Below are 15,729 nucleotides of genomic sequence, written 5' to 3' on the forward strand. Positions count from 1 at the left end.
GCACACTGTGCATTATCATGCATGTGATCCAATAACTTAATTCCAAATGTAAGCAATAGGCCCCAACTCAATAAATATTTTACTCGTAAAATAAGCTCCATCAAAGTCTGTAGCATTTTGTATTCAATGATGTGCCTGAGAGAGCAATAGAATTGCACGTTGCAGGCTAGAACACTACACACACACACACACACACACACACACACACACACACACACACACAAAGAAAACATACACACATTCCTGCCAATTCATCTGGGAGATGCTTTTCTCCATAGTTACTTCTACATAAGGTGGAATGAAAATGTCTTAATTAACCAAACAGCATCAAAGAAACAACCATGCAAAAAAAACAAGAACGCAGCAGAGTTTTAATTTCCCCTACACAGTTCCCTACGTCAGACGAATCCGAAGTGAATGAAAACCACATGTTTCCCTTTGACACGCGGGGAAGCTCGGGGCCTCACGACACCTGGCTGGGACAAAGCCCATGCTGTTCCGCAAGCCTCGGAGTAAGTCCCACCTTTTCATTCGGGCTGACCTTGCTTGACATGACACAGGGCTTTTCAACAATCCCTAATTATGACCTTTGCCTGCCGGGCCGCCCCTACCTGCCCCCACAGAGTGGACACACACCGCGTTGGCACAGGTAAAGGTGTTCCTAAGCAACCTGCACACTATCAGTGGCTAGGTGGGGGATATCTCTGGAGATGGTCAGCCCCCACAAAGAACTGGTTCAGCCCACTGGGCTCAGCCCCCGATCCGTACTCCCCCTCCTGCGCAAACAACGGCTTCATTCTTTCAGGCCTCTGCTGACCTCTTTGTCTCTTTGTGAAGCGAAAATCCCGAGTTGCATTCTGACCAAATGGCAGCGAGCACGCTGGACAGGACAGCTGGGGAGAGGAGAGGAGCACAACGACGAGCCGAGCGCAGCTGAACACCTAGGCAGAGTGGATGGAGTCTCGCGGCTGAACAAGGGCGGCAGCGTCCACCACAGCCACGACTTCCTCCCCAGCACCCACGGCAAAAACATGGTGAGAGCCTCTTTTCTTCTCTTCTCTTCTCTTCTCGCATTCCATCAACCGGACAGCGGCCGAGAGACGAAGTCAGATGAAGGTCATCGGGAGGTAGAGTGCACTGAGGTGTGCGGTGTCAGGTAAACAGGTCATGGGTATTGGGACGGCTGTTTACAGTGGAGAGCGTACAGTTAGTGCAGCTTTGGGATGGGAAGCCTATCCGTTTATATAATTCTCTCACAATCCTGAATTCATTCTCTTTTTTTTCCGCGCAGACAGACAGAAAGAGGATTTGTTTGAGATTATGACTCCTGAAATGACCCGTCCGTGTGTGAGTGTGTGTGTGTGTGTTTGTGTGTGTGTGTTGGACAGACGGGATTAGGAGTGGCTGTTGTCCTGTGTGTGTATTACAGAGTCTGGGTGCTGATTCACTGTCTGTCATTGAGAACCCGGGGGCCGTTGGGCCCACGGTGTACCCGGGGAAGCAAGAGGGGCCAGCAGGGGAGGGGGCAACCGAGGGCCCCCCTGCCTGGGTCAGAGGAACCGGGACGCCACACCAAGGCAAGACCACCTTACAACACGAGGATACAAGAATACAAGGAAGTTTATTGTCACATGCATATAGTTACTGGAAGTAAGAAATGCAGTGAAATTATGTCTGGTGTCAGCCTATTTGTGCATTTGTGGGGGGTAAAAACACACACACACACACACACACTGCACCACACACATGGACGTCACACACACCATGCTACACCAAAGGAAGGCCACATTACACACACTCTGCAGCACACACACACTCAGCACCACACACACACCACGCCACACCAAGGCAAGACCACACTGCACCCGCACCATGCATTCACATTCACTTATTTAGCAACTGTGTGTGTGTATTCTCATCAACGTGTGCTCTCTGCATTTCTACGTTATCTCGCTGATATAGTGCCTTGCTACACAAAGCGAGCTGCAGAAACACTTGAGCTACACCTGGGTGCTGCACACTTATCACACCTGTGTACCTGAGCTCCTGACAGCAGGTGACCGTGGAGCGGAGCAGGCCTGGCTCTGATGCAGACACTGATCTGGGCCGAGTCAGACCCAGACCTGTGCCTGAGTCAGGGTGCATTTACGTATGGTGATTACAGTAGTGTTGCACCATTCAGAAATAGATCAGCACAGCAGGCTCAGTTCGCTCCAGGGAAAGTCATGAGATAAGCATCATCAGCATCAGCATGCTGTGGTCAGTCGACTCGGCCACTAACTAGCATTCGCTCCTCTACCCCAGTGTTCAGGCCGCCATCGGGGAGCGTGGCGGTTCAGAGGCTTGCCCGGTTCCTGGTGGCGCTGTGTGTCCTCGGCCTTTTGGGGGGAGTGGCCGTGGGAGTGTGGCACATTGGTAAGTTATGCCACCATCACTGCTGATGCCACCTCATCTAACACCATTCAGCTAAGTCAATGTGACCTTTCCCCAAATACTGCCTGACCATGCAGATTTACTGTATCTAGCCGTAATCAAGCAAATATGTATCATCCATGTATCAGAGAAAAGGTTGTCATTGGTATTTGGAGTTTGGGTTTGGTGTAGTGCAAGCGTAGAGTCTCCTGTCAATGCTGCAGGGCCTTTTACAGTTAGCCTGGTCCCTGGTGTGTGTGTGTGCGTGTGGTGCCTGGTGCCCAGGACTGTACTTGCAATGGCACATGTGTGGGTGATCTGGGAGTGGCTACTAATGAGTATGCTAACCAGTGTGTGTGTGTGTGTGTGTGTGTGTGTGTATGGGCCTGGAACAGGATTGGGCATGTAATGGCAGATGAGTGGGTGATCTGTGAGTAAGGCATCTGGGTGCAGGCTTCTAAGCAGCATGCTTAGACAAACTACATGGATTCTACTATGCAAAAGTTTCGGGCTTGGGGGCAAGTTTGTGTGTGTATGTGTGTATGTATGTGTTGGATGAATCAGTTCAGTTTAAAAGTAGGTGTGGCTTCATTTACTGAGAACAAAGTGACAGGGATTTAGACCTAAATTTGTGTGTGTGTGTGTGTGTTGGATGAATCAGTTCAGTTTAAAAGTAGTTGTTTGGCTTCATTTACTGAGAACAAAGTGACAAGGATTTAGACCTAAATTTGTGTGTGTGTGTGTGTGTGTGTGTGTGTGTGTGTGTGTGTGTGTGTGTGCGCGCGTAAATATGGCGGTATGTGTGTACTTGCAGTGAAGCTGCTTTTGAAGCCTACCTCCTCCCAGAGCCCAGCTGGGTTTGAGGACACCAAAGAGACGTCCTTCTGTAATGTGACAGATGACATTTCCGTGACAGACCCGCGGAAAGGTGAGCGGATGGCAGGTTTACTGGGATCAGCTGTTGACTGGCTCCCAGTCATCCCCGTTCTGAACAACTAGGAGAAGAGAGCTGAGAGATATAACTCAGCAGTTCATCAATAGAAAGCTCATAGAAAGACACTGCTCAAGTAGCCTACAACAAACTGGTCTTTGAAAACTGAAAAAGGTTCATAAGACATTGTTAAAAAGCAGCTAGTGTCTCTTACAAACACAGAACATTGGAGCATGTTGCATGAGCTTCATGTTTCTGCTGCTTTTGATTTAAGCTACTCTGCCACCTAGGTTAGAGAAAATCTAAGTAAAAATCAATCACTATATCGACCCCCCTTTTCCCAGATATCTATACCATTTAGAGACTGCTCCTTATACTCTTATGTAGTGTGTGTTTTTTGTCTTTGTCTTTGGACGTGTTTAGTCTGAGGGGATTTTCAATGAATCAGGTTCAGTTTTTTACAGGATCAGTCCAGAGAATTCGCTGCTGGAGATCCAACTGGAGAGGCTGCCCACATGGCTGCCCGTCTGCTACGAGCGCTGGAACTCCTCACTGGGCACGCTCGTGTGCCGACAGCTGGGCTACTTCAGGTTAGCATTCAGGTTAGGATAGCTAAGTCAGCTAGGCTAGGCTACCTCAGGTTAGCATTCAGGTTAGGTTAGAAGGTCAGCTAAGCTAGGCTAGGCTTTGTACATTTCAGATAAGATATACTGCCAGGTTAAATCTAAGGTGAAATGGTTTCTTGGAGTTTGTATAATAGCCTAGGCATTTCAATAAATCCTACTCACTCAGAGATCGACAGGTGTCAAAAAACAGGCCTCTTTCAGGTTAGCATGTCTCAGGGTTAGCATCTGTCAAGTTGTCATTTGCATCACCATACTATCAGAGAGGAGTTTCTCATGTCAACTGTCACCACATCTCTTTTTATATAGCTTTTTGGTTGACATATTTAGCATGTCCAATATCAAGTGCAATAATGTCAATAACACGTTTCCTATTTCATTTTAAGTTAACCTGTAAGGTTGTCTTATTTACATTCCATCCATGGTGATTATTTTTATCCACCCATGTTTCTTACCTTAGAACTCCCCTTTTCCAGGTTAACCAAACATAAAGGAGTCAATTTAACTGACATTGGACCAAACTACACAGATGGGTTTGTTCAGATTGCCTCAGAACAACAGACCAGTCTGGAGAGCTTATGGCAGTTTAGGTAGCCCACTGTTTCCTGAATATCATTTTCATTCAGCACTAAGGCTATGTGTGACACAATCATATATATATTTATCTTCTTTCTGTTTTGTCTTTTTATATTTTCTCACTAAGGGGAAGCTGCAGTACTGGGAAGGTTATTGCTTTGAAGTGTTTTGGTAAGTCAATAACAGTTCCTCTACACAGCAAAGTCAAGTCTTGCATGTCAGCCTCCATGGGTGAATGTGAGGCATAATTTGCAAAGAGCTTTGAGCGCTTAATAGAGTAGAAAAGGTCATACATGCAGTGCCATTTAATGTGTGTGTGTGTATATGTCTGCGTGTGTGTGTGTGTGTGTGTGTGTGTGTGTATATGCATGAATGTGAATGTGTTGTGCCAGAGTGTGGCATGAGAGCGAAGCTGCCTCGCATCATCGGGGGCGTGGAGGCGACGCTGGGCAGGTGGCCGTGGCAGGTGAGCCTCTATTACAGCAATCGACACACCTGTGGAGGATCCATCATCACCAGCCAGTGGATCGTCACCGCTGCACACTGCGTGCACAAGTAAGAACGATCATGTCTACACACACACATCTGCTCCACTGCCTGTCAGTTATGCTGTCTCCACACTGAGGCCCTGTAACTGAGTTCTGACGTCAGGTGTGCACCTGTACGTGTGTGTGTGTGTGTGTGTGTGTGTGTGTGTGTGTGTGTGTGTGTGTGTGTGTGTTACTCTGTGTGTGTGTTACTATGGAAGCCAAGATGTCGGTGGATCAATTCATCACTTTTATTCTTTTACCATGTTATTTCATTTGGTTACTCGGAATTGAACCCATGATGTTGCCTAATTTGAGAAACACTATTGTTACCTAGCAAGTAGTTTAAAGGTGACCCTTTGATTCTGGCACAAGGGTGTTGATATTTGAGATCACAGCCAATTAAACGCCCCCATCCCCACCCACACACACACACACACACACACACACACACACACACACACACACACACACAAACACCACTCCCATGCTCCTGAGGCTGTGTTTTACTGGAGAATATCTGTAAATTCAATACTATAATCAAAGACTACTTCTCTTTTAAGACATAATTGTCAGCATATAGTAAATAAACATGTTTTTTCCCCATGGCAGCTACAGACTACCTCAGGTGTCCAGCTGGGTGGTCTATGCTGGGATTGTGACCCGAAACTCAGCCAAGATGGGGGAGTACATTGGCCACGCCGTAGAGAAGATCATCTACAACAAGAACTACAACCACAGAACGCACGACAATGACATCGCGCTCATGAAACTTAAGACGCCTCTCAATTTCTCAGGTGAGTCTCACACCTGTGCGGCAGGTGTTTTAGTGAGATTCCGTTTGGGTGATGAGGATGAAATGTTCAGTTAAAGATTGTTGTTTTCATATGCAGATTGCTCTATCTGCAGTTCTTAGTTACTCTACCATATGCACAATTGTAAACAACTACTACAGTTATTCATAATTTCCGAATGTATTCATTCACTGACATACTGTACATTGTACTAGTACATAGTTATGGGACTAGTTAGTAGAGCACAATTTGGTTTGGTGGACATATTCTAGGTTTTATGGATGTCAGCATCACTTTTCTGATACCTTCTAAATATGGCAGAGTGGACAGTGATTCACTGGCCTGGTGTGCTGCCATAATAACCACGTTTGTGTTTGTGTGGCAGACACCATCAGACCAGTGTGTCTGCCCAAGTACGACTTCGACCTGTCGGGAGGAACACAGTGCTGGATCTCTGGCTGGGGATACACACAGCCTGATGATGGTAAGAACAACCACCCGCAACAACAAACAGACACATACACACACACACGCACACACACATATACAGACACACACACACACACGCACACACGCATGCACACACACACCGCTAAGGTCATCTTTCCAAAAAATTTGGACCTTGAAACCTTTTATGGCATTTAACACCCCCTTAACTTCCAGATATAAGTGCCTTTTTCTTGACTTTTGGATTTGGTGTGGGTTAACCTTTAAACGTTGCTACCCCACCTTAATTTACTGTTCACGGTCAAATTTGACCAGACGGTTTTAAATACCAATAAAAATGACAAAGAGTATTTTTAACCCTCTATGGTACCCATCATGATATCCTTGTGGAAAACAATATTGCCATTGTTTTTTCTGTTTAAAAATGTACACTTTAGTGCATCACTCACATAAGCTGTCTATGTCTCTTATTTAGCACATGTTGAGCAATACTCAGCAATTGCCGCACCCTAAAATCATTAAGCTTCCTTTTATGTTTTTTTTTTTCTTTGTTTTTTTTCTTTTTTTATATTATTAGCTTTTAATTCTCTCTCTTTATGGTATCCCCACTGAATTTGGTAACAAAACTAACCTTAAAGGATGAGTAACACTAGAGATATACACTTCATCACATGAGATGTGAAGGGCCTGAATAACCCAGTCAAAAGGAATAGGGTGTTAGCTCGTCTTGCAGATCTCAAAGCTGACATAGTCTTTGTTCAGGAAACCCACTTACGCACAACTGAGGCCCTCGAAATGAAAAGGAAATGGATAGGTGACATCATCCACTCTGGGTTTAATGCAAGGGCTAGAGGGACAGCCATTATCATACGGAACGGTATACCTTGGGTTAGCGAAGTTGTCATACCAGATAAAGATGGCAGGTTTGTTATTGCATCTGGACAATTGTGTAACAAGCAGGTCGTTTTGGCCTGTGTGGATGTTCACAATTGGGATGACAGTGACTTTATAATCAAACTTTTCTCCATCCTCCCAAATGTTGACAACCACCTCCTCATAATAAGGGGAGATTTTAATTGTGCTGTGGATCCTACTTTGGACCGATCCTCACCAAGGGCTATTCCCCTGTCTAAAACAGCCACAGCCATTAAACATACAATGGAGGAATACAGTCTGTTTGATCCCTGGAGATTTGCAAATCCAAACAGCAAGGTTTTTTCCTTTCTTCTCGCCGGTACACCAGACTTACTCCCGAATCGACTTTTTTCTGCTTGACACTAAGCTAATCCCCTCGGTTAGACAGACAACCTATCACAGTATCACTATCTCAGACCATGCCCCTGTTTCATTTCATTTAACTTTCACTGACTGCCATGTAGCACACAGAATCTGGCATTTAAATCCACTCCAACCCAGAGTTTACAGAAGCAATTAAAGTACATATACAGGTATTTTTGGACACAAACTCCTCAGAGGAGACCACATTTGGTACTCTCTGGGAAACACTCAAAGCGTGTCTGAGGGGCCATATTATCAGCATTGCTGCCTACAATAAAAAACTTCGCTCAAGTACGCTATCTGACTAATCAGACAAAATCAAACATCTAGATATCCAACATGCTATATCTCCCTCTCCGGATTTATATCAGAAAAGGCTAAAATTGCAAAGCATGTTTGACCTGGCATCTACTGCAGAGGCAGAACAACAACTGCTTAGAGCACGCCATCTAGTTTATGAACAGGGTGATAAGGTTGGAAGGTTATTGGCCCATCAGATTTGCCAGTCATATGCTTCACGATATATATCAAAAATTAAAGACCTGTCTGGGAACTTTATCACTGACCAAAAAAGGATTAATGCCACATTTGCTCATTATTATAGCAACTTGTACACTTCTGAATGCAACCCAAATATTGAGAGTATAGCAGCATTTTTCCAAAACCTAGAATTTCCAGTACTTAATGAGGATACAAGGATACAAGGATACAAGGAGTTTATTGTCACATGCATATAGTTACTGGAAGTAAGAAATGCAGTGAAATTATGTCTGGTGTCAGCCTATTTGTGCATTAATGGGGGCGGGGAAGTGCAGTAGAAGAGGGGTTTAGTAGATTAAGGGCAAGGGCTGCATAAAAAAGGTGGGGGAGGATTGGGATTGGGTGGGGGGCACCAACAAGGAGCACCCAAGAGCAACAGGGGCAAGGAAAAACTCCCTTACCAAGGAAGAAACCTGAGGATGATAGGGCAGATTTAGAACGCCCTCTGGAACAAGACAAAATCCAAGCCGCTATCTCTAGCTTACAATCAGGAAAATCCCCAGGTCCTGATGGGATACCCGTAGATTTTTACAAAAAGTTTTCCCGGAAACTCACACCTTTACTGCAAAATGTGTTTAGAATCCCTAGACATTGGCCATCTGCCACATACATTATGCCAAGCATCTATTTGCCTTATACCCAAAAAAGAAAAGGACCCCACACTATGTGGATCGTATCGACCAATTTCCCTCCTTAATGTAGACTACAAGATTATCGCCAAGGGCCTTGCTAGGCGTCTTGAGAGAATCCTCCCCTCTCTCATCTCACCTGATCAAACTGGATTTATCCGGGGCAGACATTCTTCCTCTCATACTCGCAGGCTCTTTGACATTATTTTTACTAAAGAGACTGTGGAGGCACCTGAACTGGTCTTGTCGCTAGACGCGGAGAAGGCATTTGATAGGGTAGAGTGGGTTTTTCTTTTTGAAACATTGCAAAAATTTGGATTTGGCCCAAACTTTATACCCTGGGTAAAATTATTATATTCTAACCCTCTGGCTTCAGTGCGCACCAACAATATATCCTCTGAATATTTTCCTCTTCAAAGAGGAACCAGACAAGGATGTCCTCTTTCACCCCTACTTTTTGATATCTTCCTTGAACCTTTGGCAATGGCATTCTGGAGCTGTACGGCTTTTAAAGGTATTATTAGAGAGGGGCTTCCTCACAAAATCTCAGCCTATGCTAATGATATTTTGCTTTTCATAACAGACCCAGACATATCTTTACCAGCCATTCTCAGCATTCTGGAACATTTTGAAAAACTCTCCGGCTATAAACTTAACCTGGAAAAGAGTGATTTGTTCCCTGTTAACAATGCAGCTCTTAAACGGCCAACACCGAATTTTACCCTTCAAGACGGTGTGCCTCAAAATTTAAATATCTGGGTATCAGAGTCACTGCCATATAACCACTTATTTAAAAGCAATTTCTCCCCCCTGATTGAGAAATGTAAACAGGACATGGAGAGGTGGAGGACTATACCTACAGTATGTTTATGGTGGGGCGTATTAACCTAATCAAAATGAACATTGTCCCCCGCTTTCTCTATCTTTTTCAAAATATTCCAATTTTTATCCCCTTGAACAAATTCAAAGACCTGGACAAGGCCATGTCAAAATTTATTTGGGCTGGTAAACATCCCAGGATCAAGAAGCCTTATCTGCAAAGACCAAAAAGGGAGGGGGGGGATGGCCTTGCCAAACCTTCTACATTACTATTGGGCATGCAATATACAGAAAGTCCTAGGATGGAGGGCATCCAGTCAGGGAGATGGGGCTCCAAGTTGGGTTAGGATGTAGGGCATCCAGTCAGGGAGATGGGGCTCCAAGTTGGGTTGGGATGGAGGGCATCCAGTCAGGGAGATGGGGCTCCAAGTTGGGTTGGGATGGAGGGCATCCAGTCAGGGAGATGGGGCTCCAAGTTGGGTTGGGATGGAGGCATCCAGTCAGGGAGATGGGGCTCCAAGTTGGGTTAGGATGGAGGGCATCCAGTCAGGAGATGGGGGCTCCAAGTTGGGTTGGGATGGAGGGCATCTAGTCAGGGAGATGGGGCTCCAAGTTGGGTTGGGATGGAGGGCATCTAGTCAGGGAGATGGGGCTCCAAGTTGGGTTGGGATGGAGGGCATCTAGTCAGGGAGATGGGGCTCCAAGTTGGGTCGGGATGGAAAACAATTTCCCTTCAGCCTACTCCCTTGCCTCCGCTCAATTGAAGTCTACAAAGATTAAGATTAACAATCCAGTTGTCACTCACACTCTCAGGATTTGGGGACAGTTTAGAAAACATTTTAATTTACATGGCATCTCATTCAGGGCACCACTACTGCATAATCATTTGTTTACACCCTCAAAGCTTGACTTAGCTTTCAGAGCCTGGCATTCAAATGGCATACACTACATACAAGACCTTTACGTAGATGGGGTATTTGCCTCTTTTAGTGAGCTCTCAAAAAAATGTAACCTGATTAACTCTGATTTAACTCTGATTATTTCCGTTATCTTCAGATAAGACATTTTGTTCAACATAATTATCAAGCTTTTCCCCATTTGGCCCCCCCAATCTCCGCTGGATGAACTACTAGCCATAACAATACCGCATTGAGGCGCCATCTCCCTCATTTACACCTTCATAAGCAACATAAACCCACAGACAGTAGCTAACTTAAGAACATCTTGGGAAGAAGACCTGGGTTTCAGCTTTTCAGAGGATGAATGGAGCAAAATTTTGAGACTGGTGCATGTATCTTCATCATGCTCCAGACACAGCTTGCTACAATTTAAAATTGTTCACAGATTGCATTACTCCAAGGTGAAACTGGCAAGACTCTTCCCCTCTATAGACCCTTTATGCGAAAAGTGTCAAAGTGCTCCAGCTAGCTTGATACACATGTACTGGGCCTGCCCTTGCTTGCAAACATTCTGGGAGGCGGTATTTACATCACTCAGGGACGCTTTAGGCATTGCTATTGAAATACATCCAGTCACGGCCATATTTGGGACCGAACCTGATGACTTCCACTTCCTGTGGTCAGGAAGATCCCAAACAGTGGTGAGATTTGCAACCTTATTAGCCCGACGCCTTATCCTGTTGAACTGGAAAGGCCCAAAATCTCCATCCCACACCAGATGGCTTAAAGACATCATGTATCATTTAAAGTTAGAAAAGATAAAATACTCTCTCAGAGGAAACGTGGGAGAATTCTATTCCACCTGGGGGGCTTTCATGGATTATTTTGATAAGGTTTTTGCAGTAGACTGGGAAGAGGAGTAGGGCTACCTTGAGTACAACTAAATTACTTACCTTTGTTTAATTATTATCATTTGTGTTACTTTTTATTTCTTTATTTTTATTTATGCCTCTTTTTATGTACATTCTTCTTTTTTTTTGTATGTATGTGGGGTATACTCTATTTTTTTCTTTTTGATTGAGGGCGGCAAGATGTAGGTTCACTTCAAATATAAACTTGAATGGATAGGTTATGAGGATGCATGGGGACTGGGGAGGGTGGGGGGTGGGTAGAGGATATTTGTGTATGTATATTGTACTGTATATTTATGTACATGGCTGTACTGTGGCGCTATGTACAATTGTTCAGAAAACTTGTGAAAAATAAAAGTAAAAGTACACTTTAACAATAATAATAATATTTTTTATATATTTTTTTTAAGATATGTTGCCTCAAGACAATATTGTACCATAACAATAAAAAGTAAAATAATTCCTATTTTTATGAATTAAAGCAGACACCTACAGTATCTGTATAACTTAACACTAGAACAAAAATATGTATGTATTACAAGTCTCATACTTAACAAAAATATTGCTCCCAGGCAACATTGTACCATTGTGGAATGAAAATCAATATTTTACAGATATGAAGTTATAATGATTAAAACATACAAATTATCATATAAAATAATCAAAATCACTGTTATTTACTGGTTAAAAGCTCCATACATCTCCCAAAACATTCTCAGATATACACATACACACACATCCATGAGTTTGTGCACGTACTGTACACCCATGTATACCCATGCACACACACATAACAACATCCACTTTCCCTCTTGAGACCTGCACCTGACTTTATGAAAGTTTAGTAAGTAATTTGTCTCAAAAGAGAAAAGCAGGGGATAGGCCTACACTGTAGCAAATAGAAGGATCAGTCAGGCCTCAAACTTGGGCTATGGGGTAGCAAGTGTGTAGCTTGACCACAACACCAAAAAGCCATGGATGTATATGGTAGTCAGGGCACATACTCAACCATATGCTGGCATTCTGTGACACTTCATGAAGCACACTCATGCACTTCACACAGACAGGTGCTCCTCATACATCCTTCCATCCGCTGTGCATCACAGGGTGCCTCACTAATGCATCACCTTTCCATGGGGGCCCTCATACAGGGGTCAACCTGCCTAAGGGTCCCTCATACAGCTCTTACTTTGAGCACATTTCATTAAGCATCACAGCAAGCCCTTTCACTTCTGGCATTATGTAGTAAAAGGAGAAAGCAGTCACCCCACCTGGCCTCAAACCCCAATACAAAACCTGCAATCGGATCGCAACATGAAAAACCGGCTCTTTTGTATAATAATAATAATACATTTTATTTGTAGAGCACTTTATCATGTACTCAAAGCACTGAACATTGTAGGGTAAAAAGCGAGGCAGGCAGGAATAAAAGGAAAAGGTAAGAAAGTAGAATGAAATACAAATTAGGAGGCACACATAAAGTGTACCCAGTCGCAAGTGTGGAAAGAAACAGATATAGTACAATTAAAAAGTAAAGTATTACATATCTATAACTCTGTTTCTAACAAATGCAGGCAATACATTTGCCAGTTTACTTACAGGCATATGCAATATATTGCTTTTGCCTTGTTAATTTAATTACAAATATAATGCACTTGCTTTAATTTCCTATGACGCAAGACACCTGTCCTGCACAGTCCCTGAATGAGGAAACAAAATGACTGTGAGTCAAATTAGTGTGTGTGTGTGTGTGTGTGTGTGTGTGTGTGTGTCTGGTGTGTCTGTTTGTGTGTGGGTGTGTGTATTTTTGTGTGTGTGTGCACTGTGCATGTACTGTATGTGTGTGCGAACATTGGTGGTTCACATGCACAAGTGGCAACATGACATGAACTGACAACATGAACCGTGTGTGTGTGTTTGTGTGTGTGTGTGTACATGTGTGTGTATATGTGCATGCATGCATGTGTGTGCGAACATTGATATGGGTTCCTATAATTTACACAAGATTGATTTGTTTGGCATGAAGAGTGTTAGAAGGTTAGAAGGTTAAACAAATCACTCAGCTCTATCTTTCTTTCTCAACATCAATCATTAATTCATGTTATCTCCTTTGATTTAACATTTTTAAGGGTCCTATCAGTAAGGTTTCCCTGGGGTTAATCTCAGTGGAAATCTAAGTAATGACCTCTGATAAGAGAGCAGTCATCTTGGGTCAGGCCACAATTTTGTCCCCTGCACTGGTACTCTGTAAAGGCTGTGTGGGAGGCTAAAGTCCACATGGAGCCTCTGGACACACACACACACACACACACACACACACACACACACACACACACACACACACACACACACACACACACACACACACACACACACACACACACACACACACACACACACACACACACACACACACACACACACACACACACACACACACACACACACACACACACACACACACACACACACACACACACACACACACACACACACACACACACACACACACACACACACACACACACACACACACACACACACACACACACACACACACACACACACACACACACACACACACACACACACACACACACACACACACACACACACACACACACACACACACACACACACACACACACACACACACACACACACACACACACACACACACACACACACACACACACACACACACACACACACACACACACACACACACACACACACACACACACACACACACACACACACACACACACACACACACACACACACACACACACACACACACACACACACACACACACACACACACACACACACACACACACACACACACACACACACACACACACACACACACACACACACACACACACACACACACACACACACACACACACACACACACACACACACACACACACACACACACACACACACACACACACACACACACACACACACACACACACACACACACACACACACACACACACACACACACACACACACACACACACACACACACACACACACACACACACACACACACACACACACACACACACACACACACACACACACACACACACACACACACACACACACACACACACACACACACACACACACACACACACACACACACACACACACACACACACACACACACACACACACACACACACACACACACACACACACACACACACACACACACACACACACACACACACACACACACACACACACACACACACACACACACACACACACACAAGGTTAAACAAATCACTCAGCTCTATCTTTCTTTCTCAACATCAATCATTAATTCATGTTATCTCCTTTGATTTAACATTTTTAAGGGTCCTATCAGTAAGGTTTCCCTGGGGTTAATCTCAGTGGAAATCTAAGTAATGACCTCTGATAAGAGAGCAGTCATCTTGGGTCAGGCCACAATTTTGTCCCCCTGCACTGGTACTCTGTAAAGGCTGTGTGGAGGCTAAAGTCCACATGGAGCTCTGGTGCCTCTGCTCCCCCCCAATGCTCTGCTTTGCTCCAGTTCATATTCCAGATATAACCAATCAATCAATCAATTATCAACACATAAGACCACATTTATATAAAATACAAGACCACATAACAACAATAAAAAAAAAAGTCCCTTTAATGACTCTGAAGGAGGCCCCAGTGTTTCTGGCTCTACCAATTTAAAGTCCAGGTGACAAGTGTTGCTAGACAAAATATGACATAAATGTGAAAATTTCAGTTTGCTGCGGTGTTGCGCACCTTGTTGCGTACATCAAAAATGTTTAAATGCCGCAGACGTTGTTGTGTACTGTAATTGGTTATCAACTCAAAGTTCTACTGGAGTTTGAGTTCTACTGTGTTGTTGCCGTGGGTCACGGTGTGTCCAAGTTGTTTTAGAAAGTAGTTGACGTTCTATTTCGACAATTTGTGCTGCAGCTGGAATATGAAAGCCTACAGCTCTGCGTCAGCTATCGTCTGAACTATAAATAGGCCTATAATGCTCTGCAGTGTCTCTGGCCTCTAACGCTTTGCTTTGCTTTAGTTCATATCCCAGATACTCTGAAGGAGGCCCCAGTGCCGCTCATCAGCACCAAGAAGTGCAACAGCTCCTGCATGTATAACGGAGAGATCACTCCCAGGATGCTCTGTGCTGGCTATACAGAGGGCAAAGTGGACGCGTGCCAGGTCAGACACACACAAACACACAGACGTACACACAAACACACATACGTACACACAAACACACATACGTACACACAAACACACAGACGTACACACAAACACAAGCATGTGCAAGTACA

The 15,729-nt window shown here is 44.2% G+C and overlaps 1 protein-coding gene across 1 annotated transcript in view; it reads left to right on the top strand.

Annotated features, from left to right (window-relative positions):
• The first annotated feature begins 710 nt into the window (after positions 1-710).
• The window catches only part of tmprss5 (transmembrane serine protease 5), a 17,059-nt gene continuing 2,040 nt past the window's right edge, over positions 711-15,729 (top strand). The window contains exons 1-11 of the mRNA XM_048267011.1: positions 711-1,034; positions 1,430-1,577; positions 2,305-2,415; positions 3,227-3,340; positions 3,792-3,933; positions 4,443-4,556; positions 4,670-4,713; positions 4,935-5,097; positions 5,682-5,866; positions 6,249-6,347; positions 15,471-15,613. Of these exons, the coding sequence (XP_048122968.1) occupies positions 711-1,034; positions 1,430-1,577; positions 2,305-2,415; positions 3,227-3,340; positions 3,792-3,933; positions 4,443-4,556; positions 4,670-4,713; positions 4,935-5,097; positions 5,682-5,866; positions 6,249-6,347; positions 15,471-15,613 (1,587 nt within the window). The remainder of the gene's footprint in view (positions 1,035-1,429; positions 1,578-2,304; positions 2,416-3,226; positions 3,341-3,791; positions 3,934-4,442; positions 4,557-4,669; positions 4,714-4,934; positions 5,098-5,681; positions 5,867-6,248; positions 6,348-15,470; positions 15,614-15,729) is intronic.

This window comes from Alosa alosa, chromosome 16, assembly GCF_017589495.1.
Source record: "Alosa alosa isolate M-15738 ecotype Scorff River chromosome 16, AALO_Geno_1.1, whole genome shotgun sequence".
NCBI lineage: Eukaryota > Metazoa > Chordata > Actinopteri > Clupeiformes > Clupeidae > Alosa > Alosa alosa.